Source organism: Hippocampus guttulatus, chromosome 5, assembly GCF_054856545.1.
Source record: "Hippocampus guttulatus isolate MCC_2025c chromosome 5, RoL_Hgut_1.0, whole genome shotgun sequence".
Taxonomy (NCBI): Eukaryota; Metazoa; Chordata; class Actinopteri; order Syngnathiformes; family Syngnathidae; genus Hippocampus; species Hippocampus guttulatus.
The window spans coordinates 20,815,643-20,839,073 of NC_141265.1; the positions used below are offsets into that span (position 1 = coordinate 20,815,643).

A 23,431-nucleotide genomic window follows, 5' to 3' on the forward strand; every position below is an offset into this window, starting at 1 on the left:
TTCCGAATCTATCTCACCCTCTTTTGGTATTTGGCCATGGCTGCCCTCTGCGCTGACTCGGCATGGTTGCTATTTGCATATTGAGATGAAAGAAATCTTTGCATCTCTGTCTATATTGCTGAATTCAACTTTGCTGATTAAAAAAAAAATAAAAAAGTTAAAAAAGCATTCTGGAATTTGTTTTAGAAAAAAACGTGAATAGAGTCACTCGAGTTATTATCGGATCCGCTTATCCCCACAAGGGTCATGGATGTGCCGGAGCCTGTCCCAGCTGTCTTCATGAATTAAACATTCACATTCACAGTCACACCTGCAGACAATTTAGAGTGATCACTTAACCAACCGCGCATGTTTTTGGAAACCGGAGTACCCAGAGAAAACCCACGAACATGGAAACTCCACATAGGAAGGCCGGAATCGAACCCTGCATCTTTGCACTGTGCGGCGGACGTGTTAGCCGTTTGTCCACCGTTCCGCCTCTTCTCAACCAAAGGAAAAAAGTTTGACCCTTGGTACTCAATATCTTTATGAGGGGGAGGTGGGGGTGGAAGACAACGAAAGAGAAAGAGAAAAAGAGCTTTTTTTAATTGTCATCCACAAACGTTGACAAAGTATGAGTGCAAATCAGCCGGTGGAAGGAAGAGGAAGAAGAGGAAGAAAAAGAAGCGAAAGAAGGCATCCTTCACATTCACAATTCCTAAAGCATATACCGTATACTTGATACCGTGTTGTCTTTTTATTTGGGGGGGGGGGGGTACCATATGCTCAATAACGTATATTTGTGTACAAGCAAGAACACAAAAGACATCCAGGAAGGAAAATAATGGTAAGCAAAGAAATGCAAAAACAACAACACTTTCTTCTACATTCAAAAGTAGTCGAAGAAAAAAAAAAAAAAAAAAAGAACCGCACTAATGCTAATCATTCGATTGTTAATAATCATAATCATCCGGCAAAGCTGGTCTATAATCTGTTCTGTACACTTGGCACAAATATGAGATCTTTTAGATACGGCCACTCACATTTGATTGCCCATTGCTCATGTTCCAAAGTGAGGCTGGGTGGATAATTACAAACAACGGCAACCATCAGCCGACACACACACACACGCACACACATACATATATATATACAGTATATATATATATAATGTTCATTCAAATGTATCAAAATCCAGCCCCAATAACCGTGAGGGGAAAAAAAATAAGTGAATCCTCAACCACCAAAAATCTGTGAAAAATTCAAGCGCCCTTATGATTGCAACATTTTAAAAAATGGCCCTCCTCAAATAAGTGAGTGAAAAGGTTCCCGCAAAAAAACAGGTGCAAAGAGGTGTCTTTGCGAATAGTGAAAATCTGCAAATTGTTGAGGCTGACTTATAATTGAAAGAATTAAATAGGCATACACTGTACTGTTACTAATTTGCAAACAATGTAAAAGAAATAACAAACATACAATCCCCCCAAAAAAGTTTGTTTTGTTTTGGGGAGGAAGAGAGGGGGGGGGGGGTTCTTCGATTTTTCATGAGCTGACGATATCTTGTACAAACATATCTGGTGTCGTCCAGTCCCAGTGAAAACTTACAAAAAACAACAGCAGGAGCAGCAGCAAAATCGCTTCGATTCTGCCTTTTTTTTTCCTTTTTTGCAACAATTTCAATTGACATCGTGCGATTGTCTGGGTTTTTTTGGGGGGGGGGGGTGGAGCAAAAAGCAGTCCTCAGCTCAGGTGGGACGTCTGTCAATCAAACGAGTCACAATGATGGTTGATTAAAACTAGCCCAATTGGCAGACATTTTTCTTGTTTGATGCGAATCGTGAAAAATCCAAAACAATAAAACGTCTTTTTTTTTTCATTGACACCAAGTTGTTATTGGGAGGTACAGCACAGGAGAGGAAACATTAGCGAGAAAGTATGCTGCATTACTATTTTGACAATTTATTATCTGTTATGGGTTATTGTTGTGAAAAGTCATGATTTTCAGAGATAAATGGTGTACTTTGTTTTTAAATAGAATCGGAATTTTGGGAGGGCAAAAAAGCATTTTATTGCAAATGCGTACCTGCTTTCAGAGATTTCATTTTTTTTTTTTTTAACATAGTCGAGCTTTTTGTATTTTTCTTTCCAGCGTGTCACAAATCCTTCGGTCTTAACTGAAGCCAAATTCCGATTTTTGGGTTTAGGGTTAGATTTTCTCGAGAGAAAATTCATTCAGAATTTTTATTTTATTTTTTTGCCAAATTCACAAAATATTATTCATTTGCAAAAGAAAGTTATAACTTTTCTTTTTACAAAATGACAGCTTTAAAAAACAAACAACAAAAAAAACATGATATGGCACTCTCATGAGATTTGCTTTAAAACGAAAATAAAGAGATATTTATTAATACTTTCTCCTAATGAAAATCTGCACCAAACTATATGACGTTCCTGCAGGATTTACACTTTTCTGCAAAACCTCTCCAAATGTATTGTATTGTATTTTTTTCTCAGCAAAAAAAAAAAAAAAAAAGGCTAACATTTGTTTTTCAACTTTCTCTTGTATGATTGTGACTTTTGTGACATTTTTTTTCTCTTCAGTGTCCCAAATCCTCTGAACTGAATCCAAATCCCGATGTTTTTATTTTCATGCGCGCATCAGGCCCTCAATGCATCATGAAAAAAAAAAAAATCTATAAAATCGGGGCGCATCAACAGTTACATCTGAACGCCCGGGTGGAAAACCTGTTGACATTCATGCGGCATGGCGCCGACGACCAAAAACAGACGAGAAAAAAAAAAAATATATAATAATAATCCAGCGGCCATTAAAGATCAAGCGCGGGCGGGCAAGCGGGCGGGCCCCAAGTCGCCCAGACTTCCAAAAAGGGATGCTGGCCACACAGTCACGTATACAACAGTCACATTCGTTGCTTTCCCACAAAGACTTGGTCAAGGACAGGAAAGGGTTTTTTTTTTAAAATATCTTTGTGGCGCGCTCATTTGACGTACTCTGCCGACTTCCAGAAGTGTCCCGGGTGCGAAAGGCGGCGGTTGCGCTTGGGCAGTTTCTCCAGCAGCTCCACCAGCTTGGAGAAGCTGGGACGCTCGTCCTGCTCCAAGGCCCAGCACAGCAGCAAAATGTCCTGACACACACAAATAATAATAAGGGGGCGTCAATGCCGGAGAGTCCAGGGTTAGGGTTTCACATTCAGGTTTGAAAAATGGGTTGCGGTCTCATTTTAGGACTTCAAGCTGGGGTGAGGCTTTCAAAGAAGGCTTTTAAACAAGGGCTGGGCGTTTAAAATGGACTAAGAGGCTCATATTAGGATTTCAAGCCATGTTTGATATTTGAAATGAGGGTTCCAAGCCATGCTTGAGGTTGGATTCGGAGGTAATGTGGATTAGTGTTTAAAATGTGGGTTGCAAGTCAAGATGAGGGGCTCCAACAAGGTTGGGTTTCAAATTGGCGTTTGAAGATTGAGTTCGGGTTCAAAAAAAGGTTTCAAGTCAGGATCGGGTTTTCAAAATAGGGCTTCAAACACGGGTAAGGGTTTCAAGTCATGGTTGGGTTTAAAGAAGGTTAAAAAAAAGTTTAGTGGCCATAGGGTTCTTTTACTCGTCTCGTTCTCGTCACGTCCAATTTTGGGCTTTTGTAAATGATCAATACTGAATACGGCGCGTGGATTCTACAAGCAAGCGCCTGTCTGAGCACCGTATTCGAAGGACGATGTAATGGTTCGATGACTCAGTTGTGACTCAATATCGGCTTGGTGAGTCAGTCGTGACTCTGTAGTGACTCGATTTCGACTCACTGATGACTTGTTCGTGATCCGGTAGTGAATCGGTGGCGGTTGGGTAGTGACAGGTTAGCGACTCAGTCGCGACTCTGCAATGACTCGATAGTGACTCAGTCGTGACTTTAACTCGAAAGCGACTCCGCGGCGACTCGGTCATGACGCGGATCGCCCGGCGAGCAAAGGCGGCCTCACCAGGATCTCCTTGCCCATGCCGGCGTGGGCCAGGCTGGGCTTGACCCCGCTGCCGACCTGCCACATGATGACCTCCGCCGGCTGACTCTTGTAAGGCCACTCGCGGGCGTGCAGCTCAAACCAAATGGTGCTGAAACGGAAGACAAACGTGAGCCAAACGGCGCAAAGACGACGTGAGTTAGGCGGGGAGCGATCAAGGGACTTGCCCCGCGGACGCTATCCGCCTCATCTTATACAACCGACCGAAGGTGTAGGGTTTCGAGTCAGGGTTTTTAATGAGCGTTTCAATCCGGGCTCAAGTTTTCAAATGAAGGCTTCGTGTCAGGGTTTCAATCATGAGTGAACGTTTCAAAGGAGGATTTCAAACGCGGCTTCCAGTTTCAAGTTCAAATCGAGAGAGCGGAAGGTAGGACAAAGGCGGAAGGTCCATCTGCGCTGCCACTTCGAGGTCACCCGCTGCCCCGCCTCCCTCCGTCCCCGTGGCGCTTTTGCATATTCATGAGCTCTTCTTTTTTTTTTTTTATTCCCTCACGACTATTTTTATCTCGCTCCAGTGTGACTTTCAGGAGTGGACGGACGGGGCGAGTTGGAACCTGTTGGGTATGCTAATTCCGCGGCCGCCGCTTACTTCCTTTCCAGCGTCCTCAGACATTTTCTCGAGGCGGCCAAGTGACGTAAATTCCTTCCTTCACGCTGGATGCAAAAATCCACTCACGGCATCGACACGGAATAGAAGCGCCGAGTCGAGTTTCCACCTTCAGACGTCGTGTCAGCGCTGGACATAACTCGTGTGTGCAAAGATCCTTTTACACTGCCGGCAAAATTGAGATGATTATGCTTTTTTTCTTTTTGCAGGTTTTGGTTTTCGGCTTTTCTTAGAGACGCAACTGGCGCAGAACGAGAGGACTGAATTTGACCCGACAAATTTTCTGCTTGCCAAATTCTGCCCCATTTTCAAGTCACTTTCCATATAAATGGCACAAACACACGGAAAGGGGAGGATGAAGTCAACCAGGTAAGGTTTGATCTTGCGCCGCGTTAAAAAAGGCGTATCTTGGGGGGGGGGTTCTTTGTTATGGCTCTTCAATACGAACTCAGAATCGAAGGATGATGTGACCTTGGCCATTTTTGCTTTTTTTTTTTGTCGTGGTAGGAACAGAAGCGCAACAAAGGCAAGACGCCATCTGCGCCGAAAGACCATTTTCCACTTCCTGCAAAATCCAGTAATTATCCGCCTTTATTTTTTTAATGCGCCGCCGCACCAACTAAATGGCACCCACAGAGGAGGGGCGGGTGAAGCTTAGGAAGAAGAATCAGAGCTGCAACAGAGCCGGGGCACAACTCGTATGGAAGAGGCCCTTTCGCACTGCCCACATTTGTGCCCGTTTGCCAAAACAAAAATGCTTTTTCCGGCCTACGCCGCCGAAAAGCTTCAATGGCTGCTTCGATTAGCTCAACGCTGAGCCGACCGCTTTGATGATAATACTGCCGTGAGGTCATTCAACGGAAAAATTGAATAGAGGAGCAGCCCGTGCACCAAATGGCGCATTACCGCCATCTACTGCCGGTTATGTGTCCTTTTTTCTTTTTGCTTGATGCATTTGGAGTATGGCCGCACGACTAAGCGGCCTACCCGAACGCAAAGACGTCGGACTGTTTGGAGAAAGGCAGCTTGTCCTCCTCGGTGTCAGGAGAGAGCTGCCGGATGATTTCCGGAGCCAGGTGACACAACCAGCCGCTCGGGATCTTCAGCTTGTCTTCTCTCCGACTACACGGTCGGGGGAAAATTATTATTATATTTTTTTTAATGCCATCTGAGTTGATGCAAGTTGCGACCTATCACCTGCCGGCTTGCAGAACCCCCGAGATGGTGAAGAGGCCGAAATCGGTGATGACCACTTTGCCGTTGTCGTAAAAGACGTTCTTGGACTTCATGTCCTTGTGGAGGATGCCTTTAGCGTGGAGGTAGCCCATGCCCTGCAAACGCACGCATACGGTTGGGTTGAGGTCAGGGGACGGCACTGGCCACCAGCAGCTTTTCCTCCCTTTATGCTGTCTTCCAAAAAAGATGAAGCGTATTGCTGAGCTTCCTTTTAAGGCTGTTCCGCGGGTTCTCGATGGGGTTGAGGTCAGGGCACGGTTGTTTGCAGGCAACCTCAAATTCTTAAATATGGCACGCGTCAGCGTTTGCAACGCACAAGGCAATGCTACAGGGCATCTGCGTGTTGGCGTTGTCGCCGATGTTTCATTACCTTCACCATCTCTTGTGCGATTTGTCGCGTCTTGTTGGCGTCCAGGACGACCTTGACGTCGCGCACCACCGAATAAAGCGTTCTGCCTTTGCACAGGCTGCGAGGAGGAGAAAACACACATGAGAGGAGAACTGCCAACTACCCCCCCCCCCCCCACCCCCACCGAGCCCTCCCACTCCCCAAGCCTGCCCGGACGCTCTGAAAGATTCCGCCGCCGCTTCTCGCCTGCAGCTGTCAGAGTACACAAGCGGAACATTGGATAGATTGGATTGTAACGCGCAGAAAAAAAGTTGAAGTTCCTATTTGGTGCAACGCGCTTCCTTTACGGAACGTTGCATGTTATTTTTTTATTTTATATATATTTTTTTACATTTCCGAATTCCACTTTTGGCGCTGAAGCAATGCAAATTTCCCCATTGTGGGACTTATAAAGGTTAGCTTCACCGAGAAAAATAAACGACAGGTGAAAGTACACGAGCGTGGCATCAAGTCTCCTCACGACTTGGGGGGGATGTCATCACAGCATATTCATGGAAATGTCTAAGCACCACCCCCATGGTGTGCACCTGAGGACCCCCCCCCCCACAATTCCCCCAACCCCGGCTGTGCCACGCAGGTGAGCCGAGGAACAAAAAAATGACCTCGGGCCAATGAATCATGCATACTAATGGGCAACAAAAGCGCGGCAGCCCCAGAAACTCCACAATAGCCATCCGTGATTATGTAACCGCTTGACACATGATGTATGCATGCAGCTATTGCACACGCGTATGAAACGACCGCTCGACTGAATACGCCGATGACGAATGGGCATGCGAAGCATGTGGGCAAGCGTGCGGCCCGACGACTCCGCCACCGAATGTGACTTCGGAACGCGGCAGCGGCGTTGAGGGCGCTCGCGAGCGTTCGTGACGGCGAACGGCCACAAAGAGCGTGCGGCAGACAAGACCGGCCTACCTGGTGATGATGGCCAGATGCGGCGGACTCATGCAGGCACCCATGAAGAGGACCACGTTCTCGTGACGCGTGTTGCGGTAGGCCATCACCTCGCGCTTGAAGGCCTTGAGTTGGTCCTCGTTGTCGCGCTCGATGTCGATGAGGCGGATGGCTACTTCGCCGTGCCAGCGCCCGTGGAAAACTTTGCCGAAGCGGCCCTTGCCGATCATTTCGCCTATCTCCAGCTGCTCGAAGGGGATGTCCCACTCCTGCAGGAAAATGCTGGTCTGGCTGGCCTTGCGTGGGAAGTTGCGGGCCGACAGCAGCGACAGGTTCATCTCCTCAAACTCGTCGCCCGATTCCTCGTCGTTGCCCTCCTCGTTCTGAAACGTCACGGCGACACGTTAGCGAGGCAACTTCGCCGGGTCGGAGCTTGACCAAAAGTTAGCAAAGTGAAAGTTGGTCGGCGCGTCTGTCATGATTAGACCCACAAAAACGCAACGAAAAGCCAAACACCAAAACAAACAGAAAATCTGCCATTTTAGACAAAAATGTACTCGGAACGTCGTAAAATTCAGCCCCCGAAAAATGTGACACTTTGCAACACCTAATTTGGTCGACATGTTCATCACGATGAGACCCACGAAAAAGTCTCAACGAGCCAGGCGGCACACTCTGGAATTAAAAAATCAGCACCTAAGGTCGGTTGCACGTTGCGACATGAAATTTGTCCGATCTGCTTTTTTACGTTGACCCACCAAAAAGTCTCAAAAAGCCAAGCCAGAAAAAAAACAGGAAGTATGCAATTTCTATTTGAAGTCGACATTTTTTGGCTCTGTCGGACTTGTAGAATTCTGTTAGTTGCATTTGGCAACATGATATTTGGTAGGCATACACATAAAAAAAAAAAAAGTTTCAAGATGCCAGGCCTGAAAACACGCCGGAAATCTGCCATTTTGGTTTTATTCTGGCACAGCAGCATTTCTCTAGAATGATATTTCAAAATTCAGACCGCAGCGTCAGTGTTGCTTCGCACCATACATTCTGTAGCCATGTCTATGAGTTGACCCTCAAAAACGTTTTGAAAAATAATCATACGGGAAATGGAAGTGTTTCGCTTTTGTTTGACGGAGACATTTTGGCTCACTCGCGTCTCCGAAATTGAATTGAAAAATTCAGCCACCCTGGTCAGTGTTACTTAGCAACATGAAATTTGGTAGACAAGTCCAGAGGAAAATAAATGTTGGAAGGAGATCGCAAACACGCTTCATTTACTTTTCCTACACAACAAGCGGATTTGTCTGATAGTGAAGCGGGACGAAAGTGTTTCTGTTCCTGTGTCTCTCGGTCTCACTTATTTCACCTTTTGAGTTTGAGGAGGAACACATGAGAAACATCGCAGACAAAAGAGTGAAATGAGGCTGAAGAGGGAAGGTCAAATTTGGGGCAGTCACATTTTCCTCTTCGTGTCCATCATGAGGAGGCCAACAAAAAAAGTCTCATCAGCTAATTTGGGTTGAAGCAGACGTTTTGGTTCACCGGCTTCGTCTAGAATTGTACATATAAAAAATAATTATTATTATCTGCAGCGTTAAATTGGGTAAGCATCTCCATCCAGAGGAGAACCACAAAAAAAAAAAAAAGTGCAGAGAAAGCATGCCGGAAAAAGTTTCGAAGGGCCGGCGTTTTGATTTGAAGCAGCCCATTTTAGGGTCATTTTGGTACTTCAAAATGAAACGCTGCCGAGAAATCTTTTGATACGCCGCTTCCTTTCAAACTTGCGTGAAAGACGAAGGAACGGAATTAACAACGCAGTCACTCTGCGTACTCATTTCGATGCGGGGACCACGAGTTTGCATTTCCTCTTGGTTTGGTTTGAAATATGATGCCTTGATGGCTAAAAAACAAAACAAAAACAAAATTGAAGCTATGAAAGGGGAAAACAGCCGGAGGGGGGCCGGGGGAACTCACCGGATGATTCATTGCGATTTGATTTGAAACATAATGTATTGCAAGGGTGAAAATGATCTATTCCGAGACGCCTGCTGGAATATTCTTCAAGGCAATTTCCTTGGCCATTCCCCTAAATATGTCATTTTTCTTGCGGGAGGGAAGACTTTTCCTTCACGACACTTCTTGCTTCTGACACACAACTTACCCGAGGGCCGAAATGATTCCCGCTTTTTGCAGCCATCAGACAAAAACAAGGCGCACTCAATATAGAAATAGACATGAGAAGAAAGATTGACTCACGTCGGAAGTCGGCTCCACTTCGATTTGAAGCAGAGGGTTTCCCTCGTTGCTGCAAGCACAAACAACGTCTGTCAGAAAATACCGATGGCAAACTTTCCGAGACTGCTTTTTTTTTTTTTTTTTTTTTAAATTTGAGATCAGATAATGAATGTCGTCATGTGAAATGTGGCTCGTTCAGTTCCGACTCAAATTGCAACTCATTCCTTCGGCTGGCTCCACCCTGCCACGGTTTTGATGTCCTTTTCCTGCCCCTTTGATCAGTAGGAGAAACGCAGCCCCTGAAAATTATTTCACTTTGGCACAATGAAATTTGGTAGACATGTCTATCATGTGTAGAGCCACAAAAAAATAAGTCTCCAGAAAGTCAGGTTTGAAGCAGCCATTATAGCCTGAAAGTGGCTTGGGTGCACGGCCTGGTTTCTAAAATAGATAAATAAATAGATAAAATTCAGTCGCTGAAACTTGAGATTTGGTGGTAATGACCATAATGTGTGAACCCACAAAATCGTCTTCAAAATCCATGAACCAACCAACACACAGTCTGCCATTTTAGTTTGAAGAAAACATTTTAGGGGACATTGGGCCAATTGCCCCCCCCCGCCCCCCCCCCCCCCCAAAGTGTTTTCAGAATTCAGACCCCAAAGTCAGTTTTACTTGGGTAGCCATGTCTATCATGGGTCGACCCACAAAATGTCACGAGAAGTGTAACATTTTGGTTTCAATCTGGAAATAAAAACTAAATTAAAAAAATCAAAATAATGGTTTGAGAGCTTGTTATTTTTTTTTTTTTTTTTGGTTTTGTTTTTAGAAATTCAGCCCCTGATATCCCCAAAATGACTTGGTTAGACCCCTACAGGATTTTCTTTTGTGGAGGCTGGGGGTGGTCTTGGGAAGAGCCCCTGATAGTACTTTTGTAAAATAGATTCTCAAAACCAGTCTCGTTTAGCAGCATGGAATTGGATAAAGATGCGTATCATGAGTCGAGCATCACATAGCGCACAGGAAGCTTGCCAGTTTGGCCGTTCGACTCCAACGGGTTCAATTGGTGTGTTGACATGAGCCTTGGATGAGGTTGAAAAGTGTCACATGGTCCTCCTCCGCTATCATTGGCCAGAAAGCCAATCCAATATGTTCCTGCCTCGCTGTGTGGCCCTCTCACATGGGGGGGGGATAAAAAAATAAATCAATAAAAACCCGCTCCTCGCTTCATCACCGTCGTAGGGCGGCCATCTTGACAAGATAAGGACCTGATTTCCTCTAATGAGGAGATCCCGCGGGGACTTGTCGGGGTTCGCCACCTGGCCATTAAGCCGACACGCTCCGGATGCCGCATGTTGGACATTCTCCGCAGAGAACGACTTGATGCGTGTGTGTGCGTGCGTGTGTGCGCGTGAGATGCCAGTTTACTCCACTTGTGAGAGGAAGCGTGGACAGATGCGTAGTTGGGTAATAGATCCGAAGGGAGGCGGGGAGGGCTGAAGAAATAAAAACCAAAACCAATAGGAATACATAATAAAATATGAATGCAAATCAATTCAAGGAAATCTGTGCGCAAAAGCCTATTGGGTTTTTTTTTTCCATCTGTGTTTCACTGGAGACACAACGGAATAACATCCGAGACAAAACTTCTCAAGGTGAAGAGAAACAGAGTAGAAAACGCGACAGGCAGTTTGATTGATTTTTACATTAATGGGATGTCCATAGCGCATCTGATTGAGGTGTCATTCCATTTGGTCATAAATTGAGGGATGACCCGATGATATGGCAAGGAAATGAGTGTGACGCCACCGCGGCCCTTTCAAAATAAAATGAGGACGCGTGGCATTATCGGCGATTGATGAATTCCCGGCCGGCCGCCTTGGCTGGCTCGGGAGCGTCTTGTTGACTCGCTGACGGACGGCGACGCTGATCTAATCAACGTCTGGGTCGAGAGGCATCGCGTCTCCTCGTCTCCTCGCTTCCCTCCCCGCCGAAATGCGCCTGGCGTGGCCGGCGTAGCGTGAAGCCCGCCAAGCGCTAACGTTAGCCCGCCGGTGATCGTCTCTCTCGCTGCTCCACTGAGCTTTGCTCGCCTCTACGACCCGGCCAAAATCGTCACATCGCCAGTCGGAAACAGATTAAAAAAATAATAATAAATAAAAGAAAATAATGCTCATAAGGAGTATTTGATGTGTGAATGCTGGAAAGCAAGACATACTTTGAGTCATATTACACCGCCAAAACATTCCCATTTCTCAACAAACTATCCCCCTGCCTACCCCTAAAAAAGAGCTCATTCGTGAGCTTCACTTTTTCCACAGAACAAAATTCCCAAATTAATGCAGAAATTTAAAAAACGGGGGGAATCCCAGCCCTTCCACATTTCTGTTTCGCGCTCTTGTGAACTAGCATACCTTGCAGATGAAAATCGGGTACTTTCCCGTGCGACGTTTTGAACCCGGCGGCATTAAGTGCGATGCGGTTCATTTATGAATTTTTACTGATGAGCCTCACGCTGCCAGTAGACCTAAAAATAGTCTCATCACATCTGACCAACGAATATCCCGAACATGAAACATCCGAGTCGGTCCTCTGACTGAATATTCATAACATCGTCGTTCAGCGGGAGGCGGGGGATGACCAAATGTTTTCTCAAAGGGGAGTGCCCCCCCCCCCGCCTCACCCCTTCCGGAAAAAAAAAAGATCCACTCTTAGCAAGGGTCTTCAAAAAAGCTTTTTGGGCTGCTGCTTGATGAAGAGGACCGGACAAGCTCATCGGCGAATTTGCCTCGTGATCTAAGTGACGCTGACAGCGCCGAGCAAGAGAGACCGACAACGTGTGTTCCGAAGAGTTTTGGGGCCGCCACCGCTCTCCGACACTCAAGACGAGGCCTTTCAGTGTGCGGGAGCAGCAACAGAAAGACAACATAAGCAATGTTTCGGAAAAAAACAAAACATTTTCCCCTGTCTAAGGTGACGATGATGATTATTATGATCATTTTTTCCAAATAAATCCTTCTTTGTGACTTGTTTCTTGTAATGGAAAGCAGACAATGTACAGTGTAGTACAGAGTATTTGTTTTTGCGGCTAAATGTCAAAATGTTTTTAACCAGTCATTTATGTCGTCCATATTTTTTTTTAAAAATGGACTCCTTTTTCCAGAATTGCACTTTTTACCAAAACGAAGAGAAACTTAGGGAATGTAGCTCTTCCTGTGCACATTTCTAAAGTGATTCCAACCAAGGTAATATCGGCGGACTCACCCCGGCTCCGACAGGACGGGATGCAGGATGACTTGCGGCGCTCTGGTAGGAGGAGCCTCCGGTGTGACGTCTGGGAAATTCAAGCACGGGAGAAAACGTCAGCAGTGGCATTAGCATCAACGCCAAGATTCTGATTTTTCCCTAACTTTTGACGTCACACACCCTTTTCAACATCACACCACTGGATCAGCGCGGCGCCGCAAACTGACTTGCGAGGGCGGGCGCCGTAAAGTTTGTGCCATTCACTTGATTTCTTTTGTTTTTGACCGGACTCGCAAAAGCAGCAGCGGCAGCAAACAATGGCCAAACTCACTTGTGGCAAATGCTAATGAGAAAAACGCATTAGTGGGAATAAATTGAATTGACAAAAGTGAAATGTACAAACAAGCACAGTAAGTGGACTCCTAAGTGGATCATTAGCACCAAAGTGGAGGAATGAGACGGATCCAGCACGCCGCGCTGTGAGGCAGACACGCTAACGCTAGAAGAGTTTCTCGTCAATTTGTGCGGACTTTTTTTTTTTGTCTTGAGAGAGCGCGCGAAAGATCAGGGGTGCCCCAACTCTGGTGGAATCAAAATTTAGCGATTTTCTTCAGACATTTTTGTTGATTTAAAAAAAAATTGGGGTTGGTTATGGCGAGAGGGGTGCGCCAACTGTGCGGAGGTATTATCGGGGGGTGCATAGTTGCAACATGTTTGAGAAAGGCTGTTTTCATCGGTTTCCCAGAAATCTCTGCAATCATTTCGTATTTCGATCGATGCGAGGACCTCTGCCGTGAATGCACTTTGGACTCAAAATGTGTGCGTCTCATCGAGCGAGCGCATAGTGACAAGACGTTGAGGACGCCGGTGAGGTAATTGGCTCCCGCGTGGCCGAAATTAAAAAGATGACTCGGAGAAAGCCGAAAAGTGTGAAGACGGACGGCCGCTGATTATTCAACGGCTTGATGAGCGGGCGCCGAGGAGGCGCGATCCAAACAATAGCCAAGGCAAGAGCTCTGGTTAAGACACAACAAAGACAATTCCGTCCTCAAAGAGCCACAAATGCTGCTTTTTGTCACCATCAATGACGGTTTATTCTTTGGGGATTTCATATCCATACTGTATATATTTTAGATATATTCACTGGGAATGGAAAAGACTGCAAATAGCAAAACGAATGCAAAGGCAACTTACCTGGAAATATGAACTGCTGTTTATATTTGAAGTAACTGGACGCTGCGGAGAGACCAACAACTGCTGTTAGGGTTTCACAATTCTTGTTTTGTTTTGTTTTTTAACGTCAATCATTTTGATTTGTCAGATGATTTGACATGTTCAACGGGAACAACCGTAAGTAGCGTTTGGTCCCAGTGGCCCCCTGGCCCCCCTGGCATCCTGCGGACTGGGGCCCCCTGGCTCCTTATCTTAAGCCAACAGCCTCAAACTTGGCTCTTGAACTGGATGGCGATTGGCAAATTGGTGCCGCTGTTGAATCCGGCTTCTTTCATCGACGGAAGCTGGCTAACGTCAAGCCTCTCCTTTCTCAAGAGCACTTTGAAACAGTCATTCATGCCTTCATCACACTGGATTACTGTGATGCAAATTACTTTGGAGACAGCCAATCCTCCATGAAGCGTCTCCAGTGGGTCCAAAATGCCGCCGCTCGCCTCTTGACTGGCACTCGCAAGAGGGAGCACATCATTCCTACTCTGGTATCCCTTCAGTGGCTCCCGAAACATTTTAGAGTTCTTTTGAAGATCCTATTGTTTGTTTTCAAGTCATGAAAGCTCCTATGCGGGTGCCCGATGCCTCAGGTCTGAGGACCGGACACGATTAGAGGTACCGAGAACTCAGTGGAGGCTCCGAGGAGATCGAGCCTTTTCCGTTACAATGAATAAAACACATTTTTATTCTTTGGCTTTTGACTTGCTTTTTAAAGTTGGACTGTTTTTGTGCTCTCGACTGTCTTTGTGAATTATTTCCGCCGCACGTACAGCACTTTGTATACAGCGGCGGCGGTTGTTTTCAAGTGCTCGAGAAATACAGGTGAGTTGAGTTGAGTTTTGGCGGCACCAACCAGTCAGGTTGAAGTGCTTCTGTTGCCGCGCCGACTGCGGCGAAGGGTGCAGCGGCGAGGGAGGCGTGGCGCTGCTAGGCGGCGGCGGCACGGGAGACGACGGCGTGGACGAGGTGGTGGACGACGGGTTGCTGCTGGAGTCCGGCTGATACGGCAGGGCAATGTGATCCTGTGGACGCAACGGCAAAAGCAAAAAAAAACAACCCAAAAACCTGATGCGAAGGGTACCAAATGTTTTGGAAACGTCAAGACCCCGGTCGAGTCTTTTTCATGTTCAATTTAAATAAGTGTAGGTTTCGGCCTTCTTACAAGCACGACATGATTTCGTGTCTTCATTGAAGGGAACGTTTTTTGTAAACATCAATGACGACGGAAAGTCTTCAAAGACCCTAAATTGTGCGTTTCCCCAAAAATGAACACAGATTCTGTCCTCGCTGAACCTCGTTGACGTGTTGAATCATTGAAGAAGAAACAACGAAGACGAAATTTGAGGGTCTTCTTGCAACTCCGACCGTTTCAATTTTGCCCTTGCGGCAACTTCCGCGCGTTGACCGTGACACGCCGCAATCTTGACATTCCCGTGGAGGTGACGACCGGCGACGGCGATCGCCATGGAAACAGAGCTCATCGGAGATGCCGCAAACACAAAGGAGCAACAGGAGGAGAAGAAAAAGTACAGACGGAAAAGAAGGAGAAGAAGACAGCCAAGGGAAGGAGGAGGAGAATAAAAAGGAGAACAAGAAGGTGAATAAGATCAAGAAGACAAAGACAAAGAAAACAAAGAAGGAGGAGGAGGAGAAGGGGAAGAACCAGGAGAAGAAAAAATAGAAGAGGGAGGAGGAGAAGTGGAAGAAGAAGAACAAGGAGGAGGAGAAGGGAAGAAGGGGAAGAAGACTGAGGAGGAGGAGGACAAGGAAGGCCAAGAAGGCAACAACGGGGAAGGCGAAGAAGACGATAAAGACAAAGAAGATGGAGAAGTCAATGACAAACAAAAAGCGCTCATCTGATTTATGTGGCACTTTTTTGAACAAGCGCTGACAATGGAGACATTTGGCACGCACTCTGGTGGCGCTAAACTCTGTACGGCCCCTCCGAAGGAGAAGCCAGAGCCGAAGAAAAAGAAGGAAGGCGACGGCGAAGGCAAGCGTGCCCCCCCCCCCCCCCCCCGCGTGTGCCGACTCACCTTGTTGATTTTGTTGGTTTTGGGCAGAGTCTGACTGACGTGCAGGTCGCTGTACCTGAGCGGGTTGTTGATGTCGCACGGCACCGACTCGGTTCGCACCAGTCGAGCGACTGCCAGCAAGACACAAACACACACACACACAAATGAAGCTTTTGAGAACCCAACAAAATCCGCCTAACGGCGTTGCAGAAACGAGCATCAAAACTACTTTCATTGGTCCTTCAAACATTTTGTTATTATCGTACTGGAAACGGAAAATTGGCTTGAGTTTATTCATTTGTGTTCTTTACCTTGAGTTACTCCTTGGTGATCTTCTCAGCAGAGAGCGAGAGGGGTATAAAAAAAACAAAAGATAAATGATCGTCATTTTCTTCAAGGGTTTGACGGCCGCATCGACATTTCCTTCACGAGGCAGTTTATAGAAAAGCCGACAAATGTGACGATAATCAGGTGGGGATTAACACCTGCAGAAGCGGCGGTAGGTTAGCTTCCATGCTAGCTTAGCTACCAAGCTAAGCGACATTTACAATGTTGCCGCACGGCCACCAAAAAAAGCTCACATCTCCGAATTCCACCACAAAAATCCACCCATCTTGGATCAGAAGAGATAACGAGACACAAATCTTCAAAATCAGAGTCAATCACAACGTATAGTAAAAATGTTTTCAAATGCCCGCAAAAGACCCGCAAAGCACTGAAACATCTCATTTTGGGTAGATTAAAATGGAATCACAAAAGTAGTAGTTTTTTTTAATTGAACAATGACAGGAAATATTTGAAAATGATTATAAAATGAATAATCACTTTTGAAATGACAAATGAGCAGAAATACCAAATATTTTTTTATTTTATTTTTTTTATCAAGGAAGCTTTTTTTTTCATGTTATAGATACAATAAAAATATTCCAAAAATAGGAGATAGATGCTTTTTTGGGGGTGGGAGGGCAGCAACAATAAAGTGTTGGGGAGGGACTTTACAATAACATTGTAGGAAATTTTGAAACCATTTCTCAAAGGCAAATAGTTGAGCTGGCAGTGAAAGTGACGCGAAGAGAAAAGCACGTACTGTATCTGCAAGATTGCTGATTGTATTTCACTCCCCGCAAAAGTGTTTTTCGTTTTACCTTTGAGGGATTCTCGGCCGCCTCGCTGGATGATGAGTAGATGGCAGGGCGGAGCTTCTTTGGTGCATTTGTTGTGGCACTTCAGCCTAAATGCGTGCGCACATGGTTGCACTCAATTATTGCAAATGTACAATAGAATACAATTGAACAGAATCGATTAAATCCCACAATGGAGACATTCTGCTTTTACAGCAGCAAAGTGGATGCTGCAGCACGACGTGAAGAAACTAAGACGACACATGCGGAGACTTACTTTTTTTTTTTTTTTTTAAAGCCCTGCAGATGTATAAAAACCAGGACAACATTTAGACAAAGAAAATCATCGAAAGCCTTGCTGTCTGTTTCGTAGATTTCGTCGAAGCTTTTTAGTTGACAATGCAAAAGAACGTTCAGAAGGGTGGCCATTTCTTAAAGGTGTGACACGATCTCGAAACGCAAGAGTCCTCAAGAAAGGTAAAAGGCATGTTCAGTGGTCAGTTATCAAATTGATTTGTCATTTCGATGTCATTGACACTTTTGTATTCAACAGTCGAAAAATGTCTTCTTTTTTTTCATATATTTTGCGGTGTCTGGATCTGGAACAGATGAACTGGATTGACATGATTTCCTATGTGACACTTTGCTTTGGATTTTGTATAATTTCAGATTTGGAATTGGAATTTGGAAGTTCAAGTGTGTTTATAGAATAAAACAAAATGTTGATTTGACACACGTGTCTCGATGGCAAACAAAACGGGAAAAGGTGAACTTCGGAAAACGTGTAGCTACGTACTTGCAGTTTTTACATTTGAGTCCAAACAGCATTCCCTTCCCACACACGATGCATGTCTGCGACATCCAGTACTTGGTGGAAAATCTGCACAAGAAGAAGAAGACAACGACGGGATGTGGATGACGGCGACAGGAAAAATAGCGCCGTGACATTTGGGAACGCCGCCTCTCAATCGGAAAGACCTTTCAATGGGGCAAGTGTTGGCCTTCCTCACAAGAGCTGTTGTTGGTGTTGTTGTTTTCCAAAACAACAAAATCAGATTTTAATCGGGGCTGAAAATGTCCAGTAGACCTTCCGAGAATGTTTACGGGCTGAAATTTCAAGGATGTGGACCAATAATTGATCGTCAACTTGAAATTTGGGCTTGCCTGTGATCTGTGTATCAAAATAGGTTTCAAAATGGATGCGTTAGAACCATGAACCATCATAGAGTGGAAAAACACTGTACACCCATTGTTGTCTTATTAAGGCGAGATATTCTGCTGCCTTTTTTCGTTTTGCTGCGTCACACCCCGAAGGTGTTATTTGACAGGCGAGACTGGCGCGTCAGTCACCGTGCGGTCTTCAAAAAGACAAGGGGACGGTGTCAGAGCAAATTAGTCACCTGCCATAAACCAGACGGCCGCCGCGCGCTCAACGGCTGCCGCCGCTGAGCGCGCTCCAAATTGCTTGTTCTCTACGGCTTTCGTTTTTCTGAGAGGTGGCGCCTTCCACGAGCGCCCACTTTACAGGAAAACTAAAAAAGAAATATTCGAGTAAATAGCCGTGGCAAGCTCTGTATTTGCTACCCGTGCCTTCAGTAAGGACTCCGTTAACCTCCCGCATTTCTGCAGCCAATCAAAACTTAAGAAAAATAAGATCTGGTTAACTTCACCATTCAATTGGATTTCCATTTCCATTTGATTCCATTTTGATTTACCCAGAGGTGAAAAGAGTCCTCAAATAAATCAAGTCACTCGATTAAAAAAAAAAAAAAAAAAATCGGAGACATTTTTTTTCTGCCTCCTTTTGTTTGGTGCGCACCGTGACAAGTAAGCCAGCTGCTGCAACAATTCTCGGTATACTTTTATTTTGAAGTTGTTCCTGGCCGCAAGTGATGGCGCGGCGGCAAACTCGACTCGTCTTCCAGACTGGAAGTCGCCACAGCCCATTTCAACTTTAAATTGCGATCGCAAGCTGTCGCCGCCAACATCAACGAAAATGTCATCCTGGAATCAGTTTCGATTGTTAATTCAGGAGACTGAAAAACAGTAATTGATCACGCAGACATTGTATCATATGCGCCTGTTGGCAACATGAACAGCTAGTAGCTCGCAGCTAGCCGCGAAGCGAGTGCCGTAAAGCGCTAAAAAAATTTAGCGGCCTTACTCAAATGTGACGTTTTGGCCGGCAAAATTGCCAATGAGGTTCTGACGTCACTTCACAGTCCAAAACCTACGTACAAATGCTTCTGGACGTTGAAAATGATTGTTCTTTGACCAAGCAAAAATATATACCTTTATACTGTATATATATTATTTTACCTAATCCGAAGACTCAATTATTAGATAGAATTTTAAGTAGGATGTCCGAATCCCAAAGCATTGGATAGCTAGCACCCTAGATTTACCGTAAAATCCGACCTTTAAACCACTACTTTTTTCAGCACACTGAATACTGTGACTAAAACTATGATGCGGGGAATTATTTTTTTTTTTAGGTGCTAATGACGTGGAATTTTGCTCTGCTCTGCAAATAGCTGAGGTGGATTGTACCTCATATTTTCTTTCGATTTAGTCGGTTCCTTTTTCTTATGATGATTCTTGGCGAAAGGTGAAAATGATGACGGCCCCACTGTTAGAGAAACAAGACAACTTGTCTTTCCACAAAACATATGTGCCTGAACAACAAATCACAATCTATTAAATGACGGACACAACTTCACGGATTCAAGTGAACTGACAACAAGCAGGCTAAAACTCTGAATAGAAAAAAAGTTTCCAGCATCCACATCCATGCGCCGAAAGCTGAGAACCGCAAGCACATTTCATGGAACGCATATCTAAATAAATGGTCGCCGCGGTCGGACTTTGCTGAAATTTGTGCGAAGCCACACACCCACCTTGTGGAGGTTGCCCGAACGGGCGCCTTACGTAAGAGGCCCTCCCCTCCCCAGCCCTCCCACACTCACCTGTGTTTGATGGAGTTTCCCAGATCTCTTCGGGGGATCTGCGGGGACCAGCGAGGCACTGACAGAGTGTCTGCCGAGGGGAGACAAAAGGATTTCCTCAACATGGCACAGACGAAGACCAAACTCAAACAGTTCCCAGGTGTCTTTTCAACATCAAACCGACCCGAGCGAGCACCTGCTTGAAGTCAACGGGCAAAGTGCCCTCGGGCTCGCCTTGGTAACGTGATTGGGGTGGGGGGGGGGGGGGGGGGGATTAGGTGACATTTGGGGTTTCCGCATCAATTTTGTTCCAATTTTCCCCTTTTACGCAACTATGTAGCGTCAGCATCCGGTCTGGTCATTGTTTAGTTGCAAGACTTGTTCCCATAGCCAACATTTGCATTTTCCTTTTATCAACCCACTGAAAAATCTAGCCCATTCCAGTGAAAGCATTTTGCAATTTTTTTTCTTTTTTTTCTCGTGATTCCATTCATTTAAAATTCTTGAAAATCGGAATAAAAATAGGTGGATGGAAACCCACCTTACATTTTCCCCTAACATCATGACAATCATGATAACAATATTCACTAGAAGGGCAAACGTTACTCGATTCATCGACAACTAATTGATTATCCAAACAATCGATCATTATTCTTGCTCTTCAATCGTTTGGAGCCATTGTTGAAATTGTCCAAATATTCGGAATGTCAGCTTCTAAATAGTCGAGAATGCTTCGTTAGTTGCAGCCCGAATATTGATCAAAGTAACGGCGATTGTCATTGTGGCCGCAGTCATGCAGCACGACACCCCGCGTGATCTTCAAGAAGCTCCGTGATTGTTGATTGGCCGACTTAGCTCAGACCATTTTAACTGATCTGCTCGGAACTTTATTGATTTGCTTCTTTTTAATGCAAGCGATAATGAGCCCAAAGCATGGCTGCTCCTTGTCAAAGCGCAGGCTGCGACAGTGACTTGCTGACAGTTAATCTCATCTCATGGCTCCATATTGCCCCCCCCCAACCCCCAACACCCCCCCCCCCGCCCTGTCTTCCTGTTCCCGCAGCCCCCGGGGGGCTGCCATCTTCTCGGCGCTCCGATGCGCGTCTCAATTACACTCAATCAAGCTGATAACTCAATTCAGAGCAGGGGCGGTGGGGGGGCGCATGATTGGACGCCACTCAGCACTGCTTAGTGTCTTTGTGAGTCTGCGGAAGGGAGCGCACATATGTGTGCGTGGGTGTGTGTGTGTGTTTTCATGGCTTTGATTACACTAGTACCTTAACTTAAGAGCTTCATTCGTTCCAAGACCAAATTTAATTTACTTGTACATTTCCCTGAACTGAAATGGCATTAAATTAATCCATTCCAGCCCCCGCAAAAAAAAAAGTGTTTTAAATAAAGGAAACGAGCACTGTATTATATAAGAAACAACCAAAATAAGTAAAGCGTATTCATTTAGGGATGTTCAATAGCTTTTGCTTTTTCAGACCGACCACTAGGACAAGTGTTAGCTTTGGTACGCCTACCTTTGATATATAAATTGTTAAATTTGGGATAATTGTGAACAAAGATGATGATTCATCGACGCGTCGCACCAGAAGTGGCGTCCTGCGGCTGAAAATGCGGTGCGGCCGCAGCCTGTGAATTTGGACAAAGCCGATGTCACCACAAGCCCACAAAATACACACAAGTTGGCCATTTTGGTCGTTTCCAGGCCTCCGCTGAAGGCAAACTCTTCCAAGAATACAATTGTTCCCAAATTGCAACCGGGAGGGTTGCACCAAACCATGTTGACCAAACACTTGACTTGATATGATATTTGGCAGGCATGTCTATCATGTGTCAAGCAACCAAAAAGTCTCAAGAATCCACACCTGCAAAAACAACTAGCAAGTCTGCCATGTTGCTTTCGAGTGGTTGTCTTATGCTCATGTTCTACTCTGCCTTTGGGTAGAAAGTAGACATTTTGGCATGGTCGCGACTTCTAAAATGATTTTTAAAAATAAATGAAGCCCCCGATGCCAGTTTCATCAGCATGACAAAGTCAGATATTCTTTCCCGGCTAGTGCTACTGCTAGCACCTTAATCTCTCTCGCTCGCCCCGAAAAGCTGAGCTAGGCTAAGTATTGCCTGGGGGCCACGTCCGATTCGCCTGGAGTCTATGAGGGGCCCTTTCAGGGCCCGTGAAAATAAAAAGTATTATATGCTAGATGATGTTGCAAGCGAGCAAGAGCTACGTTGCCAATTTTGTGACGTTTTCGCTATATTTAGTGACTTTTCGGACACCTCTAGCAACTATTTTTCCCAAAAAGAGATTAGCAAAATGACAACAGAGCCCTTCACGCGAGCGACCGTTTTATTTCCTGCACGGTGGAGGGAAGAGGGCCAAGAGGATTTGAACTTATAATACTCTGCGCAAATCGTCGGTTTCATAGACCGTATGTCTTGGCTGTATGACTTAACATCGCTGTCAATAATATACTTCCCACATATCTCTAAATTTGGCAGTCTGACTAGGAACGGCTAAAAGAGTTGGCGGTTGGCGCGCAAAATGAATGAACGCTTCTAGTTTTGTTTGAAATTCTTTTTTTGCGATGATAACAATCGAAACCATATCTAAACCTGCAGCAGTTTAATGAAAACAAGAAAATGTGCTTTTTCAAAACACATACCAAATGATGTTGACCAAAGTTGGCGTTAGCATGCTAACTAGGTGCTCAGCAAGCGTTCCACTTCCAATTCACTCACTTTATAAAAGATGCTTTTATGTGGGTATTTTTTCCTGTCATGAATTCTCTTGATTCATTTGGCACAAATGGATCCCGTTTCCTCTTCGTGTTCATCTTCGATGTGGAGCGACTTCATTTTGTAGGTGCACTCTTTGCCACCCCTCGCCCCGCATTTAAATTTAGCACGTCCTCTGAGCCAATTTCTACACGCCGAGTCTCAATGGGACCCCCCAGTCGGTTGCTAGGAGACGCGTGACGCAAGGCGACGGGCGGGCGGCCGGGCGGCGGCAGGCGGCCGCTTTGGTGTGGGCGACGTCACCCCGCATAGAAAAACAGTGGCAGCAGTTTGCTGGACCATTTATATCGTGGCCCAACACATCCCACACTCGCTCAGAGTGTGTGTGTGTGTGTGTGTGTGTGTGTGTGTGTGTGTGTGTGTGTGTGTGTGTGTGTGTGTGTGTGTGTGTGTGAAGACACACAGTGGTGGGAAGTAACTAAGTTGAAATACTTTTACTGTCCAGGCGCAATTTGCCAGCAATAAAAATACCCTCAATGACCAAAATACATAAAAAATGACCATGTGAAAAAATTGTCTTCTTTTGTTTCATGGAGCTTGGAACAGTCCGGAGAACTGTCTGTAAAAGTTTGGCTTTTGACCTTTTTGACTCAAGCAAAACAAAAGTAAGTCTTTTCCACAACAAGTTTGCAAGGTTTCGCCACCTCCGATTTGTTTATTTATGTCTCCGAGCAGCGTGTTAGC

The 23,431-nt window shown here is 45.5% G+C and overlaps 1 protein-coding gene across 2 annotated transcripts in view; it reads right to left on the reverse strand.

Moving 5' to 3' along the window:
- Positions 1 to 566: 566 nt before the first annotated feature.
- Positions 567 to 23,431, reverse strand: part of ksr2 (kinase suppressor of ras 2) — a 48,683-nt gene continuing 25,818 nt past the window's right edge. For both annotated transcript variants that reach the window (XM_086110961.1, XM_086110960.1), the window contains 15 exons: positions 19,964 to 20,033; positions 17,794 to 17,877; positions 17,022 to 17,107; positions 16,188 to 16,208; positions 15,898 to 16,007; positions 14,715 to 14,883; positions 13,832 to 13,873; positions 12,656 to 12,725; positions 9,413 to 9,461; positions 7,181 to 7,542; positions 6,224 to 6,320; positions 5,815 to 5,948; positions 5,605 to 5,739; positions 3,972 to 4,101; positions 567 to 3,125 (listed from right to left, as the gene is read on the reverse strand). In XM_086110961.1, coding sequence (XP_085967087.1) covers positions 2,979 to 3,125; positions 3,972 to 4,101; positions 5,605 to 5,739; positions 5,815 to 5,948; positions 6,224 to 6,320; positions 7,181 to 7,542; positions 9,413 to 9,461; positions 12,656 to 12,725; positions 13,832 to 13,873; positions 14,715 to 14,883; positions 15,898 to 16,007; positions 16,188 to 16,208; positions 17,022 to 17,107; positions 17,794 to 17,877; positions 19,964 to 20,033 — 1,706 coding nt within the window. In that variant the 3' untranslated portion in view covers positions 567 to 2,978. The remainder of the gene's footprint in view (positions 3,126 to 3,971; positions 4,102 to 5,604; positions 5,740 to 5,814; positions 5,949 to 6,223; positions 6,321 to 7,180; positions 7,543 to 9,412; positions 9,462 to 12,655; positions 12,726 to 13,831; positions 13,874 to 14,714; positions 14,884 to 15,897; positions 16,008 to 16,187; positions 16,209 to 17,021; positions 17,108 to 17,793; positions 17,878 to 19,963; positions 20,034 to 23,431) is intronic.